Source organism: Trachurus japonicus, chromosome 22, assembly GCF_045865225.1.
Source record: "Trachurus japonicus isolate A0001 chromosome 22, Traja_1.0".
NCBI classification, from domain to species: Eukaryota; Metazoa; Chordata; class Actinopteri; order Carangiformes; family Carangidae; genus Trachurus; species Trachurus japonicus.
The window spans coordinates 20,592,841-20,611,308 of NC_140928.1; the positions used below are offsets into that span (position 1 = coordinate 20,592,841).

General features: G+C 41.9%; 1 protein-coding gene across 1 annotated transcript; it reads right to left on the reverse strand.

Annotated features, from left to right (window-relative positions):
* Positions 1–14,699: 14,699 nt before the first annotated feature.
* On the reverse strand, positions 14,700–17,918 carry LOC146963982 (uncharacterized). The gene is made up of 2 exons (XM_085768075.1): positions 16,520–17,918; positions 14,700–14,758 (listed from the first exon to the last, which is right to left on the reverse strand). The coding sequence occupies exons 1-2, from the start codon at positions 17,916–17,918 to the stop codon at positions 14,700–14,702; spliced, it is 1,458 nt and encodes a 485-aa protein (XP_085624201.1).
* Positions 17,919–18,468: the final 550 nt, after the last annotated feature.

Sequence of the window (18,468 nt, forward strand, 5' to 3'; positions counted from 1 at the left end):
TGCGCTTCGCCCTGCACTGAGATTAGACCTGGTTGGAGGTGGCGAGCTTTCAGCGCAACCTCGGCGGGACATTTTCGGACAAAACTTCCACTGCACCAAGCTGAATCTGTGACGCCTCCCCCTGCTGCGCGGCCACGCCTATCTCAGCGCAGCGCGATCTGCCAATCTTCCAATCTGACTTTGCGCTAGGCTGCGCTGGTCGAAACTTGCGTGTTGATCAAATGTGAATCAAGATTCTGTTACTGCACTACACATTTCCCGCCTCAAATGTTTTCAGAAACATACTTTAGTGTGTTGTTTAACTGTAAAATGAGATCGTTTGTGACCCGGCCGCCATGTTGGAAACGGCAGAGCGAAACTCATGCTCCGCACCACGTCACACAGACCCGCCCACTCGCCGGTGCGGTCGGCGATTAGCTGCGTCGGGATCCGTCGCCGCCGGAGTTGGTGTGTCTGCACCATTAGGGCCCTATTTTGCTGGCGCAACTCAGGGGGGCGCAGCGAAGCGAGCCCTGACGCAGCTGGCGCAGTGGCATTTTCCTCCAGTGCAACAAAGTGCGCAGCGGATTCGGTAAATTGGCAGACTGCTGTGCGCTGAGATGGGAGTGGTCGCGCAGCAGGGGGAGGTGTCGACAGATTCGCCGTGGTGCAGTGACAATTTGTTGCCGATAGACCGCGCCGAGAGTGCGCCGAAAGCTCGCCAGCTCCAACCTGGTCTAATGTCAGCGCAAGGCGAAGCGCAGCCAGCGCAGTGGCAATTTGACTGCCCAGCGCGCAGTGCAGACACGTCACCAAGACCTCACAGGCAGATTTCCACACTTCCAGGCACATTTAAATGCAATTAACAATAATAATAATAATAATAATAATAATCATCACAATAACCCCTATTTATTGTATCTGAATCAGCACATACACCTATATCTATAGATTGTCCCGTCACTGATGACAGATCAAATTAAGGCTTGCGTAATGGAAACTCAGCCTGACTGAATTAACACAGATGAAACCAGGGAGGGACTGAGACAGCCGTGGATGTCCCAAGAGCAGGTGTTGACACTACACACTGTGCCGTTGCAGATTATCAGCTATTTATTTATTTATTTACTTATTGATTTATTAGGGGCCAGCGCCGCATCGTCACGCGACCATAACAAATAAAACTGAAATGCCTCCGTTACGCACAGTTTGTTTATGCTGTGATCTGTGCACACGTGTTTAAATATAGGTTAAATAGATAGATAGACCTGGATAACATCATAACCTCCCTCCCAGACTACTTTTGCATCATCAGCCCGTGAGGTCTGTTCGCGCGACCGGACACTGCCAGCTTGGACCGGACCAGAACATCAGTTTCCTCCCGTCTCACTTGCTCTGACAGATTGAGAGCTGTTGCCCAGTAAAAAAAAAAAAAAAAAAAAAACACACACACCCCTTTTCCATTAATAAAGACACTCATATTTAGTAACCTATATTTAAACACGTGTGCACAGATCACAACATAAACACAGCTGTGCGTAACGGAAGCATCGCGGAGCGTCTCTCTTTTTCTTTTTTCTTTAGAATTTACCTGAGATGGATATGTTAATATCTGCTCACTATGATGCCAGGCTGATTGTGGTTTGCTGTGAGAGATGATAGTTTATTTGTTTTCAGTTTTATTTGTTATGGTCGCGTGACGATGCGGCTCAATAAATCAATAAGTAAATACATAAATATAGCAGATAATCCTGTAGTGTCAACACAGCAGTAATCCATCCTCATCTTTCATCTGTGCAGCCTTTGATCTGTCATCAGTGTGACGGGACAATCGATATAGATGTGCTGAATGTGTATGCTGTAATCTGTAGGTGCTGATTCAAATCTTCTCTTCCACGGTGAAATCAAGGGCCCTAGTTTGCTGGCGCAGCGCAGGTGGCGCAAGGTAGCGCAGCCGGTCTAATGCAAGTTTCGACCAGCGCAGCCTAGCGCAAAGTCAGATTGGAAGATTGGCAGATCGCGCTGCGCTGAGATAGGCGTGGCCGCGCAGCAGGGGGAGGCGTCACAGATTCAGCTTGGTGCAGTGGAAGTTTTGTCCGAAAATGTCCCGCCGAGGTTGCGCTGAAAGCTCGCCACCTCCAACCAGGTCTAGTCTCAGCGCAGCGCGAAGCGCAGCAGGTGCAGTGCAAGTTTGGCTGACTGACCTGCAGTGCACACACGTCACCAAGACCTCACAGGCAGATCTCCACAGTTCCAGACACATTTCAATGCAATAAATATCCACAATAACCACTATTTAATGCAACTAACGGAATCAACACGTGAATTTATATCTATATAGATTGTCCCGTCACATCTGACGTCAGATCAAAGCAGAGATCAAAGGCTGTGGCACGCGCAATGGAAACTCCACCTGAATTAACACAGCAGGGACGAACTGGCACTGAAAAGCAGCTGTGGATGTCCCAAAAGCAGGACTGAGGGTGGATGACTGCATGTCGCTGCCGTGTTGAGATACCACTCTGCCCTTGTGATGATCGCTGTATTTATTTATTTACTTATTAATTCATTAGCGGAGAGCGACCGCATCACGCAGCCGTAATGAAAAACAAAACACAAATCATCATCTCTCTTAGTCCACCACAACAGCCTCGGTATCAGATAGTCAGTATATAGCCTACTACAGTATACTCAGCATCTCATCACAGAAAAAAAAGAGAAAAAAAGAGACGGACAGAGAGAGAGAGAGAGAGAGAGAGAGAGAGAGAGAGGGAGGGAGAGAGAGAGCGCGAGTCCTTTACGCTGATTTAATCCACATGGTCTGTGTTTATGTTGTGATTAGTGTACACCTGTCATCTTGCATAGGGTTTGAATAAATGTGAGTTTCTTTATTAGTGTATTAGTTGTTTCTTAGATTGGGTAGGGGTTCTCAGTATATCAGATCAAACCTGGTTAAGTATATTAGTAAACTCATTATTGGTCACTCTGAGCTCGGACCTCCGGACCAAAACAGCTGTTTCCTCCTGGGAGAGGTTCGGCCTCTGGCGTCGCTGTCTCCTCCGTCCATGTCCAAGTATAAAATGACAAACTTGCAGCGCGCATCACCCGCCGCGCAGTTAAAGGTGAGGAGAGGAGCTCCTTTGATTGGTGAAGATCTGACTCGGCTGTGTCAAACCCACTCCACGCCTTTCTCTCCTCCTCCTGTCTCCCTCCCGCCCCCTCTCCTCCCTCTTCACCGTTTGCGCCGGTGGGAGGGACAAGGGGAGGGGTTGCGCTAGTCTAAGTCTGACTGCGCGGCCCAGCAAACTTGCGAAATGGACCTGGGCCACACCCCGTTGGCGTGGCGAAGCTGCGCTGATGCTAGACTTCACCTGGTCGACGAAACTAGGGCCCCAAACGTCCGCCTTGCGCGCGCGGCGGATTTAAAGGCGAGGAGAGGAGCTCATTTGATTGGTGAAGATCTGACTCGGCTGTGTCAAACCCACTCCACGCCTTCTCTCCTCCCTCTATGCCATTTGCGCCGGTGGGAGGGAAGTAGGCGGGATGCGCTCCGCTGCGTCTCGAAGCAAAATCACAATCTGCTCCTGACCACTCCCCGTTGGCGAAGCGAAGGCGAGGCGCAGGCCTGATCCGTTCCGCCTGCACCTAGTTCACGAAAATAGAGCCCATAATGTTCAGTAAACATCACACTGGAAAGAAATCTGTCACTGATGTAATCTTAACAATGATAATATAAATTGTATGCTGGCGCCGGAATGAGTTTTGAAATGGGCCGACATAGTGGGAAAACTGTGTAGATTCATCCGGCGAGGAGCTGTCATTACGCGCGACTATTACGCACAGCGGAGGTGATTCCACTAGTTCCCTGACTGTAACCGAGGTCTGGGACTGGATCTCATGTGGCTGAAAAGAGTAGTAAAGAACCATAAAGGGTCTGCCACCTGCCAAATACGCCCGGGGTTGGAGATCTCAGGGTCAGAATGAGTCGGGAGTAGGAGTATGGTCTATCATGCACCCAGCCCCCAGCGGTGGCCTTACTGCAGCAGATCGTAATATATATTTATAAACAAACACACACACGTATCAGCGGCAAACAGCTGCGAAAATGTATGCATATGCTCAAAACCTGCTCAAAACACAACATTTACAAGGGGGAAACAAGTTTTTGTTTTTTTTCTTGGCTATAAGTCAATGCACTGGGCTTTTATTTTGAAGTCCAGACACTTCCGGTCTGTCATCAGCGTTAATATTATTATCAAAAACGAAAAGAGAGATTTTGTAACAATCAAAATTACAAATTGGCCGTTATTTGATTTTGGTCTCCTCGTTTTTTGGTTTTAAAAGCAAAAACCAAAAAACGAAAAAACCAGCCTGAATTTTTGTTTTTTTGTTTTTTGTTTGAAACGGAAAACCAATGGCCGCGAAGTACACGGACCCAGTTTGACCAGCATTTCCACCACCACTAATAATAACAAAATAACGATAGAGACAAAACGATATACTGTATTTATCAAATATGGGCCCATTAACAAGTGTGGGTAGCGGAGATTCATCCACATTAACGTGAGACTTTTTTATAACCAAATAGAAACTCCTCGTTGTCCCTTTAATTATCTTCTGTTAGTAGTGGTGTGACTGGGACAGGCAATATATAAAGCATATAAAACACATTTATCTATGCTAGAGAATCAGTAAAGTCAAACCTGTTCAATTAGTGTTCATACATCCCAAAGTCTCTCCACCAGTTTCTCCATTGTGTTAAAAGAATAGTTCACTTAAAATTCAAATTGCACTCATTATCTACTCACCCTAATGTTGACTAAGGGCTGGGAGAAGTCCAAATCCCGCGAGATTTGGACGGACCAGGAAGAGGAGCTTCCATTACAAACAAGCTTGAAATATAGACTTGTTTAATTTTTTTCGGGGACAATTTCGTGGACATTTCGGGGCTTCAATACAAGACGGACATTACATACGAGCAGCATGGAGGTATTTGGATGTTTTTTGGTGTGTCTTTTTGTTACGAAGACAGTTGGTATCCATTTGCAACCGTTATATGGACATGCACTGCTACGCCGAGACCCCCTGTAACTCAGAGAAGCCACTGATAACTCTCCCAGCCCTTAGTCGACATGAGGGTGAGTAGATAATGAGTGAAATTTCAATTTTGAGTGAACTATTCCTTTAAAGTTGTCCCTTATCCTGCACCATACACATGCAGCATTGCTTTTATTGTGTTTTTTAATGTTGCTTTTGTGTTGGATAATTTTTACAAAGTCACCTCACAATTAAAAACCACATTGTACTGTATATAAGCCCTTTAATATACCTTGCTTTACGCCATACACTTTTCAGCGTCCCTGTATGTGATTTTTACTGTAGTGTAGTGAAGAAAAAGAGACAGTGTGAACTCTTCCTGGCCACAGCATATTCTGTGTTTTTGCACTACCTCTGTACCTCTGTCCTCCTCCATCTCCTTATCACTTCCCTCGACAGCCCAGATACCTGTTAACACACACTCAGAGTAAGACATCAGCAGTGATGATTGAAGCCCACATAGTGGTCGTCTCGCTGCCTGTTCGCATTTGTTTGAGACCACTGCTGATTAGTGCTTCGGGGGTTTTGATGTCAGCAAGGATTCGGATGATTTATCTCTAACTCCCCAGAAAATCTGCTTCAAACACACCTGAGGTGATGCAAGATATTTATACACACAGACAAGTGCACCCACATGCACAGATATGAATGCACAAAACTGAACGCATACACAGCCCACACAAGTCAGGACAATTATGTATACACATTATGTAATTATGTTATTAGAGTTACATCTGAACTCAGAAAAGTCCATGTAACTGTGGTGGCAGCTTCCAAAGATTCATCCAAATTTTGTAAACATGCTTGTTTTCAGATCAGAACAGATAAAGAGTTTAATTAATTTCAGTACAAACATTAAAAGGGTCAAACCAGAAAAAAAATCTCTGAAAATCTGGTCAGATTTAGTTTCAAAACGATTCCTGAAGGACAAATTTAAGGCAGAGTTTGTAGCATGATTGAGTTAGTAAAGTCGTTATCTGTCAGTTTCAAGAAACCATTCACCATTTCCTTAGTATAAGAAAAAAAGACAGTAGCTTATTGTCCAAAATCCAGCTGTATTACAGTTTTATGAAAAACTGGATAGCAAAGCAAACCAAAAAAAACTGTCATGTATTTTTTTCCCCCTCAGTATCCTAGATGGAGCAGCAGAGCAGAGGCACGGTGGAAACAGATGAGGAAACTTTTTAAAACAAAGTAAACCACTGGTTCACTAAAGCCTTAAATCTTTAACAGGTGAAACAGGACTTTGATTTATGTTTATAGAGGCAATTTGTTCTCTTGCATAGTTTAATCCCTTTGTACTCCATTTTCACAGCACACAATTTTGCTCAGCATTTTTCTTCTTGTATTTCCAGGTAGGTTAGCTGCAACCATTAAACATGCTGAAAATAATCTTGTGAAAACGACTTGATCTGAAGACTTCAGGATAGTTATCTACCTGCTGCTTTTAATTGCCCCTTGGGGACAAATAATGATTGATTGATTGATTGATTGATTGATTGATTGATTGATTGATTGATTGATTGATTGATTGATTGATTGATTGATGAGACATTTAACAGTGCGCATGTCTGCCAACTGTCGAACAGACTAGAACAGAACTGGTGTAGCTCAGTCCAAGCAAACCAAATCATGTTCACAATCAGCTCATCATTTATACCCAGTGTTTAGTCACATGTATCTTGGCCAAAACCCTTTTTTTCCCTTCTAATTTTACACATGAAGCTGAAACAGAGGGCTGACTCGCTAGAGGTGACTCAGTTATTATACAATTGAACTGTAAGTATGAAAATCATAAACCAGCAAGATGTAAAAATGACAGTGCCTCTCTCCATTTGAAGAGGTCATAAAGTCTGATTGCCCATCTATTCCTTGATTATCTATGTTCTATATATTCTCATGTGGTCACTGAAGATAATTGAGCAACTTGAAAACAATTTAAGTTCTGGCTGGGGTGCTTTTCTGTGCTTGTTTCATTAATTCTCTGCATTCAAATTGAAAATATTCCCACAAAGTTCAGTGCAGTTTCAGCCCAGGAGGGTGAAGTGAAGACAGAGAGCACATCTTCCTGAAAGAAGAATGAAACATCTGATTGAATATTCCCATGCCTTTAGGAGAGTAACCCTTTCATTTGTGTAGAAAACTTGATAGAAAATAACCAGGCACTAGTAGAAATTAATTTTGAAATTCCAATAAGAGAAAAAATAAAATGAAAGAATAAAATTATGTTATGTTTGGCCTTCACTCTAAACGCCTGGAGGGCATGGCCTTGACTCTTCTCCACTGCTGCATGATGATCTGCTGTCTTTTTATACATGTCATTACCATATTGCCACATCCCATTTTCTAGCCAGCACTATTAAGAACTTGGGAACTGGAGCGCGGCAATCAGTAGCACTCAGTTGGTGCATTCATCACCCCTAATAAAGGTAGGGTTGGAGATCCTATTCTGGAGCAGTCTGGAGCAGTTTTAAATCCTCTTCACACTGCGATTGCAACCAATTGATTAAATGCTTCTTCAGAAAAATGAAAAAAGTCAGTCACCTGTGGGACGGACAATCCTGTAAAAACAGCATTTATTCTTCCTAAACATGACGTTAGAGTCAATTGGATCATGATGTGTCAATCAAGCTGCCTTCTCTCTCCCTCCCTCCCCACTCTGCATGTACTACTCTACCGCATTAATCGTGTGCACAATGTAGTGTTGTGTCGTTCGCGAGTGATTCGTTTGAAGGAACTAATTATTTAAGTGAACGTACTGACTAGAATCACTTCCTGACCTGATTCGTTCCTTTCTCAGTTCAGTAGTTGAGCTCAGCAGCGAGCGTGCAGGCCGACAGTGGAACTGCTGTGTGGTCTGTGAATCACTGAATCACCTGCGAATCTGGTGGCGGAGACTCTCATTGCGAGGGAACGGTGCATGTTCAGTGATGCGTTCACTGACAGTCGGGGCTGAGAGCTCCAGTTCACTCTCTGTGCGTGTCGTTCACTGCATGTACTGGGGGTTGAGGCCGCACATTCACTACGTGTTGTTCGCGAACGTACTGACACGGTGATTCACGTTCGCGTTCACACAGAGAACTGCTGCTGAGGACGTGATTCAGGTTCGCGCTGCCACTCACTCACTCATGATTCGCAAACCTACTGCACACACAGAGAACTGCCGCTGGGGAAGCTGTTACTCACTCACTCACTGGTGATTCGCGAACCTGCACCAGAGAACTGCTGCTGCAGATGTGATTCAGGTTCACGTACTGTGCTGAATGTAGCACTGTGTCACTCACTGCCTGGTGTACTGCATGCACAGAGCTGTGTAGTATCATGTTAAGTGAATGTACTGTGTAGTAATATTTGCTGCTTCTCCCACGAATGTCTGTACTGTACGTAGCTGAATGAGCCACAAGTAATAGTTGGCAGACAGTTAGCGATGCTATATAGTATCGCGGAAAGCCGCGTTGATTTCATTGGGTCGCGCTGTGAGCGTGGTACCTTCGTAGCTTCACCTTGATGTGAACCCCATGCTGAGCAAGCGTTGCGTGTTCCTGAGCTCTAGAGGTGTGTCTTTAAAGTTAAGTCTGAGAAAAGGGGCTTGGACATTTGACCTGTGTATTTTCAAAATGTGGCCGCTCTAACTGTTTTCCAGGATCTCCAACCCTTCCTTTAAGTATTTTGTTGCATTTTTACCAAGGGGGCAGTTGTCGGTCTGAGAAGTGAAGCTCACTTCCGCGTTCAAAAAACTGCAATCCCCCCGGCTTCCTCTGGGGGCTGGTGTCAGAAAGCAGCATTCTCCATAGACCCCCATGTTAAAATTGCCGACCTTACATCCTCAAAAAACATGATCAAAGCCTGGTGTCAGAACGTTTTTTGGTCTCAATCAATAGTTTCTACCCCCACACACACTCTGAGGGGGGTGATTTTTTTTTAACTCTACCGTTTTACTGTTATTAGGTCAAAATTCTGGCAAATTAGGGCGCGGAAACGTTGAGTGACAGGTCCAAGCAGCTCCGTGGACAGCTGCTTCGAGGCCAGTGGGCGGGTTCTCGGCCAGTAAATCCAACATGGCGCTGTTCAGGCCGCCATATTTGAGTCACAAAAATGACTCCCCAAAGCCAATGGGTGACGTCACGGATGCTACGTCCATATTTTTTACAGTCTATGATTTTTACACTTTATTTTCCTTTCCTATGTTTGGTCCTGTTCTCCTTCTATTTTACATTCACTAATGTTCTGTGGGTTTTATCTGCCACTGGTTAATAAATATAAAACAAAACACTCCTTAGCTGACAACAGATCTAAATGACTTCCTTTGTGGCCCTTCAGTGTAAACAACCTGGACACAGAGGGGCATCAATACATAATTAGTCATCCAACAGTCTCATTCGATTCAGTGTGGAAGGTGTCATGAAGTGCCAAGGGTAACAGAGACCGTCGGTATGGAAAATCATGTACCCCAAAACAATATTAGCAGGTGATATTTAGCCTTCAGCATATACTCCACTGGAGATGGCTCAGATGGCTTAATGTTTATAATGTGAACCATGTACCTGTGGCCTCTCTGTTAAGGTCAGACATAACCTTACATAATGATAGCTCATGTCAACGATGTTTGGAGTGGTTTGATTGCAGAGTGTTCAGTCCTTTATTGTGGGACATTTGGGAAGGTGACAATGACGCCATTTGAACTGAAGTGGCTCAAAATGACTGCCCTTAAATACACGTCTCTCTCCTCTTTCAGAGATAGTCATTTCAAGCAGAGACAGGTCCTTTGAGATGAGGGTGAACTTACAGAGGCTTTTGATGTGCTTCGACTTCAACTAGACTCTCATTACTGCTGGAAGTGTTATCCTTAAAGCTGTATTACCAGATTTTAGTTCACTTGGGTGAGCAGAACAAACAAAGGCAATGCTGATATTTTATTACCTCAAAAGTTCACAAAGTAGTGAGGAGCATCAGCAGAGAGTTCCCAGTTCCCACACCAATATAAAACAGCAGTAATATTCTGTCTAAATCCTGTATTTGTCCACCTAAAATACAACTTCAATCCTCACGCGTTCTTTAGCTCTGGTTTGGTCTCTTCCTGGGCTAGACCAATAAATCATGCCAATAGAGCAGACATTTCAATATATCAACCAATATTATTGTCAATACTGTGGGTTCATCAGATATTTGTCACTGAAAACAGCTGCCTTCTGCTGAAAACAAAGTCGATGTTAAGGATAAGAGTGAACCAAAATAGTACAATTGGGGAACATAAAAACAAGACGAGCATATATCCATATATTTGCTAATTCTCTGTTTTTGTCATGCCAAATACTTCATTGTCACATCATCATTAAAGGGATAGTTCACCCAAAATTGAAATTTCACTCATTATCTACTCACCCTTATGCCGACTAAGGGCTGGGAGAAGTTTCAGAGTTATCTGTGGCTTCTCTGAGTCTCTGAGTCCGAAATGCGAAATCGTCCCGCCAAAAATTAAAAAAGTCTATTTTTCAAGCTTGTTTGTAGCGGAAGCTCCTCTTCCCGGTTCGTCAAATTTGGATGAACCAGGGTCTGTCCTCTTCCCAGTTCGTCCAAATTTGGGACTGCGGCTGAAATTTAGCAGTTGTGCTAAGTCCGGCACATTTACACTGGTACTTAATGCGTCAGTGTTGATGAATGTGCACTGTCCCAATTCAATAAATAAAGAAATGAAATGAAAAATTTGACGAACCGGGAAGAGGAGCTTCGAGAAGCTTCCGCTACAAACAAGCTTGAAATATAGACGTATTTAATTTTTTTCGGGACAATTTCGCATTTCGGGGCTTCAATACAAGACGGACATTACATACGAGCAGCATGGAGGTATTTGGATGTTTTTTGGTGTGTCTTTTTGTTACGAAGACAGTTGGTATCCATTTGCAACCGTTATATGGACATGCACTGCTACGCCGAGACCCCCTGTAACTCAGAGAAGGCACGGAGGACTCTGAAACTTCTCCCAGCCCTTAGTCCACATGAGGGTGAGTATAGATAATGAGTGAAATTTCAATTTTGGGTGAACTATCCCTTTAATGTGAAAGACATAAAAATGAACAGACAGACAACTGCTCTCTGTCTGACTTTGTGTATGAAAACTACAGTATACTCCACCATTTGTGTCAGTGAAATTGCTGGTTCACTGATGGTCTTGTTTTATGGTGCATCTGATTTTTGTACAGTAATTCAAACACAACTCTTATGTCATGACTTATTTGATGGAGCCCAAATGAGAGAGCCACCCTGCCTCCTACTGTGATGGAATTAGTCATCAGTAAAGGTTTAAAGTAAAAACCATTGCCAAAAGGTCCAGTGCACCCTGCAGGTTTCAGGCATCACAGCCCTCAGCAGCATCTGCCAAAATTATGTACAATGACTGTGTCAAAAAAGATTGGCAAAAACGCCAAGCCTGAAATTACAGAACTGCTGATGCAATTAGATAAAGATAAAAAGCAAATGTTAAGATACATGGACTAATAAATGAGGGAATGACAGGTGAAAATCACAAGAGCAGATGCTTTTCTTGTCTCAGAGGGAGATGAGATAAGAAAGATGACAGCTATCACTGTCAGCACAGACTAAAGTGTCTGCCTTCAAGGATCCATCACCTGGTATTTATATTGGTTTTAGGTGTTGAAAGGGTCTTAAATGCACATTTTTGAGAAATAATATGCAACATTCACCTTTATTTATCCCTATTTGTGTACCCAATTTTGCTCTCGCGAGAAAAACACACGATCTTGTTTTACAGATTGTCACTGAAAAAAAAAAAAATTCCATGCATTTACCGCGACTACTGAAACCATGGAAACGTAAATATAAAATTCCACCGGAAGAGCAAAACCGGCTTACGTTTTTGACGTTCAGAAAAAGGTGGATATATAAATTTAAAAAATGTAATGCAGGCTGATCGGTTCATTGTAAAACATGTATTTATTGATGTAAATGTGGTGATTTCTGTACATGCAGAGCCCCCAGGCAGCGCCACTCCTCTGTTCAGTACACTAGGAAGCTTCACTTTCCATTCAAACAAACTGCCACAATTGTTAGATTTCATCAATGAGACCAGCATTTATATCCTAAAAAGAAGCCAGCTGATGGTAAACCTCTAAAAGCCAGCGGGTAAGTTAATTAACTAACGTTTTGTCCGCCGCGGTGTCGACGTAGTTGTGGCCGGCCGAGCACATCAGCAGACCGGCTGGCTGCCTCTGTGATGTCCCGGTCGTTGCTCCACAGGTGGAGTTTCACTCTCTCCGAAAAACATCAGAGCGAACTTCTAAAAAGCCGTTATTTGGATCTAAACGGTTACTTTCTCGCATCAAAAAATATTAAAACTTAATAAAGTGACGTAATAACAGCGCTACAGCAGGAAATAAAACAGCTTTTTGCCTGTTTCACAGCTACCACTACCGCTGCCGGCTGCTGCGTACGTGCCGAGGAGCAGGGGAGGGGCCTGCTCCTCGGCTTCTCGGTGACGTCAACGAGAAGACCAATCAGAAGTCGCGTTTTTTTCCTCTCCTGGTGAATTCAAGGGGGAGGAGGCGAGAGTGAAGTTCTTTGCCCGGAAAACATGTCAGCTATTGTCAGTGACAGAGAAGATTGAGTTATACATGCAATAACCTGAAAAAAAGTGATTTTCAGGTGATGGATCCTTTCACACCCGACAATCAAAATAGGATATCGGATATATCTTATGGTAACTTCATCAAATGTTGTTGCCTCATCAGAAGTAGAAGTGCAAAGTTGGTTGTGCTCAGGTGGAAACACACAGGAACAAAGACTTAGTGATAATCTGCACCCTGTGGGCATAGAACTACTGTATGTGTGAGGAGAGGAGGGATGAGAAGACAGGTAGGTGTAAACCAGATGTATGCTAATGTATGTCCCATTTTTCACAGGACTCAATTGTTCCCATGTTTTGAACAAATGATAATAATAGGTAATGTAATACAGGAACAACAAGTAATGGTGAAGAGAAGTGCTGTCACAAAGCTAGCACTGCAAATAATGGTAGAATGCAGATGGGCCATGACAGTCATTTAGCAGCAGCCAATTAAAGATATCCAATCAACCATCTGCCGACTAACGAGCTGTCAGGTGTCTGCTGGCAGTGTAGCAGATAGAGCACTGGAAAAGAGAGTAAGGACACCACCATTGACTCCCGTGGTAAGGGTTTTGCGCCCCTAGTGGCAGAATATGGGTATTGCAAAAGCGCCCTGAAAACGCATTCACTCCAATGTATGTGTGTTGCCCACTTGCTTGTAAATTGATGAAAACGGCCGTGTTTTTTTTTTTAGGTGTCATTTCAAATTATACCTACAATTTGTTTATTACAAAATGTAGATTGAAACATTAATGTAGATAACTGTTTTTTTTGTTTTGTTTGTTTTTTTACTCGTGTGGTATATTGATGTGTTGATGAAAAGAAGGGATCACCGCCGACACGTCTTCACTTGCATTCAAAAAAGAAGTTTATTAACAAGAAGAAGAACAGTGTACAAAAATGCCGAATCCTGGAGTATCTCTGGTCCAATATGAGATCTCTCTCTCCTGGCCCAAAGCTCTGACCTTATATATGTTTCTAACTCCAAACACTCCACCTTCTCCAAACTAAGGAATGCAACCAATCAACAAAGACTTCCTTGATCTGGACTATTTACTTTCTGGGATTTAACCTCTTGACCAAATTGATAACCTTTGGGCCACCATAGGTCAACGGAAGAAGACACCCCTGACCTAAGGTTTCAGCCTTTAGGCTAAACAAAACAATCATCAACTTTCCAACAGACCAAGTTGCTTCTAGGCAGCATCTGGAACCCATGAAGCAGAGCATCAATTCACACATTCCTTCAGTTCAGAGAAAGCACACACAATAAGAAGAACATAAGATAATACAAGACATTTAAGCAAGAAAGTTAAGGTGTATAATACACTACATATTACCCCCCTTCGAGGCTCGTAGAGTCTCGACACATAAAAGATAACATACAATCAAATGATTATCATAATGAAACAAACAGACACTCTTATATAATGTCTATAATGAAACAATCATTAGCAATAAAACAATTTGTGGAGTGTGAGAGCGAAAACCTGCCAGGCAGCCAATCTTCCTTAAAGTTTCCATCAAACAATCAAGACAGGAAATTCTCTCACGGTCCCTCTGCCTTAGGCAACCACTGTTTAGCACTCCAAACCAATTAGAAAAGAAGAAATTCTTAAAACTTGAATGAAACAATTCCGTAGATACATATGAAAACCTCAGACAAATAAAATCAAAACAGTATCCAATTTCAGGCTGGTCAACCCATCGAATCCTCCATTGGACCTGTCCCTGCCTAACATTACTCTCCCTAAACGTCAAAAAGAAAGAAAACATCTGAGGCTCCAATATCCACATACTAGCAAAAACATACAGTAGTGAGTACATATCATCATGAAAGACATCACACTTTAATGTCAAAAAGCATTCCATAAAAACACCAAATTACACTGCAGTTCTTCCACAGTGTCAATCTTCAATGTGGTCAAAATACTTAAGTGTCCATAATGTTCAGGGCCCTTCAATTCATTCACATTCTTCATGTTTAGATGACTGAATCTTCTCAGAACATCTGGGTCCCCGAACAGCCTGGCACTTTCACAGTGATCTCTCCTATATGTTCTAGGAGGGAGAGAGAAAACAAACCAGTATCTTTGCAACAGCAAATACATTTCAAACATCAAATGCACATAAACACATAAATCCCTATATTTTTACTAAATCAGTTTTGCAATTGTATCCACAGACTTCTCATCCATTATCCAAGCAGAAGTCCCCTCCTGCTCATGACATCTCTTCACAAAAATGTGGCAAAAACCTTGCAAAATTTTGACGAAAACTTGATTAACTTGGCAAGTGTCTGAGCATCCACCTGGTTATAACCCAATCAGTCTATTTAAGCAAATAAAATTCATATTTAAGCAAATAAAATTCATACTATAACCTCCCCCCTTGCAACATGGGCCAACCCATGTGCTTCTTGAATCGTCAGACCTAAAAGGGCTGAGAGCACTATTATCAATCCTTCATGATTCTCCAAAGACCAATAGAATCTTAAGTGTCACCTCTACCTATCCACAACTATTTCTTTATTTCAAGAACAGCTTCCTTTTTGTAATTATCTCAACTTTCTAAGGTAACCATACAACTTCACACTGTGTAAATTAAGCTCTTTGAATATACTGTATGTTACTGCAATAAGTATAGTAAGCTTGCTAAATTTCTAATTCGTCCTTGTATTATTTAATTATACATTTTACACTGGAACTTTAAGAGGCAGCAGCCTCACACTTTGGCTCAAATTGAGCTGTTGACCTGAGTGAGTAGTGGATCCCACACTTACACTGGAGACACACAATTTTCTTACCATGCCATGTTCTGTCCTATTTCATTTTATTATGAGAAAGCCACCTTTGTGGATAATTGAGTGAGACTTGTAGAATAAGATATTCTTTTTTTTTTCCAACAGTAAACCAACTAATCAACATTTACCAACACAATGAGTTTAAACATATTAAGAAATATTTCTTATGCAGGCCTACGTTTCATTTTATTACACTATGGCAATAACAATAATTCTTAACTATATAAAGGAAAAGATGGAGAATGACAAAAAACAACTGTTTAGACTTCACATTTCTGCTCATACTACATGTTACTGCCAAAGCAGTGCAATTTTACTTTCTTTACTTTAGCATCTGATGCATGTCAGTTTGGTCAATAAATGCTAAACTTATGAATCCTATGAGGTTTCATTACTATCAACAAAAATCAAAACAATACAACACATGAGTGTTGAGGAGTGGCTGTTCAACACTGCAACTTTAACCTCATTCAGACAAGTATAAGTCAAAATATGTCCTTATACTGATGTTGATATTTTCTCCTGCACTTCCTAAATGTTTACATCTTGTTTTAATAATATGCCAGCCAATGCAATGGACAGTTGAGACATAAAAGGAGAACAAATTAACTGGTTTTAATGCTAGTGTCATCACAGAACACAAAACATCTCTTCTCAAAAATACAGATAGGTATAGGCTCCTGATACCAGTATAGGTATTGTAGTTTTTTGATTTTTGTAGCAGAGCTCAATTGATTTTGTAAGAGGTACCAACTGACACCTCCCTTTCAGATTTTCTGAGCATCCCTAAAATCCTAGCTGTGGACCCCTGAGAGGGTTCAACAGTCCTCGGAATGTCATTAGTTGACCTCTAAAGCCTCCTCTTGTGATTCCTCTGAAATTCCCTCTGAAATTTCCTCCTCCTACTTTGTTACACTCACGAGCAAAATGACCAACCAGTCCACAATTATAACACACTTCAGGACTTTGTTGAAAATTTGGATTAAAGTTTCCTCTTGCTCTCCCTACATTTCCTTGACCTCTTCCTCTCCATGCCTGCTGCTGCAGGCCAAAGGTCGGCTGTGCATTATAAGCAAAAGGTACCGCTGCACAAGGCTGTTTTGGCTGTGGTTGCAGCTGTGGCTGTGGCTGTGGCATGGGCTGATTTATCTCAGATTGGTTCTGCATAACTACTGCCTGCTTCTTCTCCTTCTTCTTATTATCTACCAACTGAATCTGGTTTAATTTTCTAAGGATCTCCTGATCTTGGCCCTCCTGTTCATGCTCTTTCTTTCTATACAGCTCTACTTGGTATGCTACGTGATCTGTATAAACACTCTTTGTCATGCTCCCTAGACCAACCACTTCTGCTAACTTACTCCTCACTGACAGAGGCAACCCCTTCTGAATCTTAGCTCGCAAGATTGATTGCTCCATCTGACTGTCATCCGGATCATGTCCTGTAACATTTCTCCATACCTGATGAGCTCTTGACACATAAGATCTCGGATTTTCTTCTTGTCCTAATGGTTCAAAAAGAACATTATCAGGGTGTACATTTGTTGGAAATGTATCTCTTAACGCTCTATACAGTCGACCTCTATTTGCTCCAAACAGCTCTGAATCGTTCACAGTAGATCCCACATATCGATTATATCCAGCTTTCTGTAAAATCTCTTCCATGGCTGGAACCCCAATAATATTTACCAGAAGTCTCTTAAAGTCTCCCATGGTAGGCTTTGTTTCCACCATAATCTCCTTCAACTTTAAAATCCAAGGATGTGCTCCATCTTGAAGAATGGGTAATTGCTCAAATAAATCTGGCATAACTGTATCATCCCAAGATTTATACACCAGATTCTGTCCTCTGATAACCACTGGACAGATCTTATCAGACTTATCTTCCTCCCTTGCTGATTTTTGGGAGGCTTTTTCCAATAACTTTTTCTTTTGCATTTGCAAGTCCTGTAATTGTTCCTGTAACAATCTCCGGCCTTTTGGTGTGGTGTATTGGTCCAAATATTTAAGGCATTGATCTATACCTTTATCAATCCTACTTAAAGTTTGTCGTCTCTCTTCTTCTTCCCTAGAAACATGTTTTGTCTTGGCATGCCTTCTTGAAAATGAAGGACTCTCATTATCCAAATCTCCATTACTATCCCTATTCTCATTTTCATCTTTGCTTTCCCTATTACTTTCTTCTCTTAAATCCTTCTCCCTCTCTATTCCACCTCTTCTTCTTTCTGCACTAGCCAATAACCTTCTAACTGCTGAATCATATCCTCCCACAGCTTTTTCCTCATCACTCTGATCTTCGACCTCCTCCTGACTAATTACTGGGAGCTGAGGATACATTTCCCTAAACTCCTCCTCCTTCTCATAAGGTGAGGGTCTCTGTACTGGGACCAAATGTGAGAGGAGTATATCAATCTCTGCCATCAACATTTCTACTTTCTTAACATTCTTTTCTACTTCCTCTACAACTTTCTCTACAACTTTCCCATAACCTTCATCCATTTTTGACCCTAGCTCTTTTCAAGCAACTGGAGAATATCAAGTTCTATTTGTCTCTTCTCTTTATATTTTTCACCTTTTTATTTTTTCGATCACTTCATGTGGACACCAACAACTGTATTATTTTGATTAATAATTTAGGATTATTCTTCTAGTTCAACAGGAGTATGTACTTCTGGATTGTTTACATCTATTTTATCATTGTCATGGCTCCCATTTATTCTTGTGCTTAACTTTAACTTAGCTAATTAAATATTATTTAGTTTATTTATATTGATTAATTCATTTATAACCTCTGTATTGCCAAGGTCAGCAAAAGAAAGATGAAACAAATAACTTCAAAGGAATTCAAAATCTTAGAAATATTAGAAAAATGACAACCTCACACAATCTATCATATCTATCAAATTGCAAGAATAAAATTCCCCAACTCAACATTAATTAACCTTTATTGATTGATCAGTCCTTTGCCAAG

Excerpts from the sequence above, each read along its gene's own strand:
- LOC146963982 (XM_085768075.1), bottom strand. The coding sequence starts at position 17,918 with ATGGCAGAGATTGATATACTCCTCTCACATTTGGTCCCAGTACAGAGA. Across the intron at positions 14,759-16,519 it reads GCAGGCATGGAGAGGAAGAG|AACATATAGGAGAGATCACT; the intron begins GTCAAGGAAATG and ends TCTCCCTCCTAG.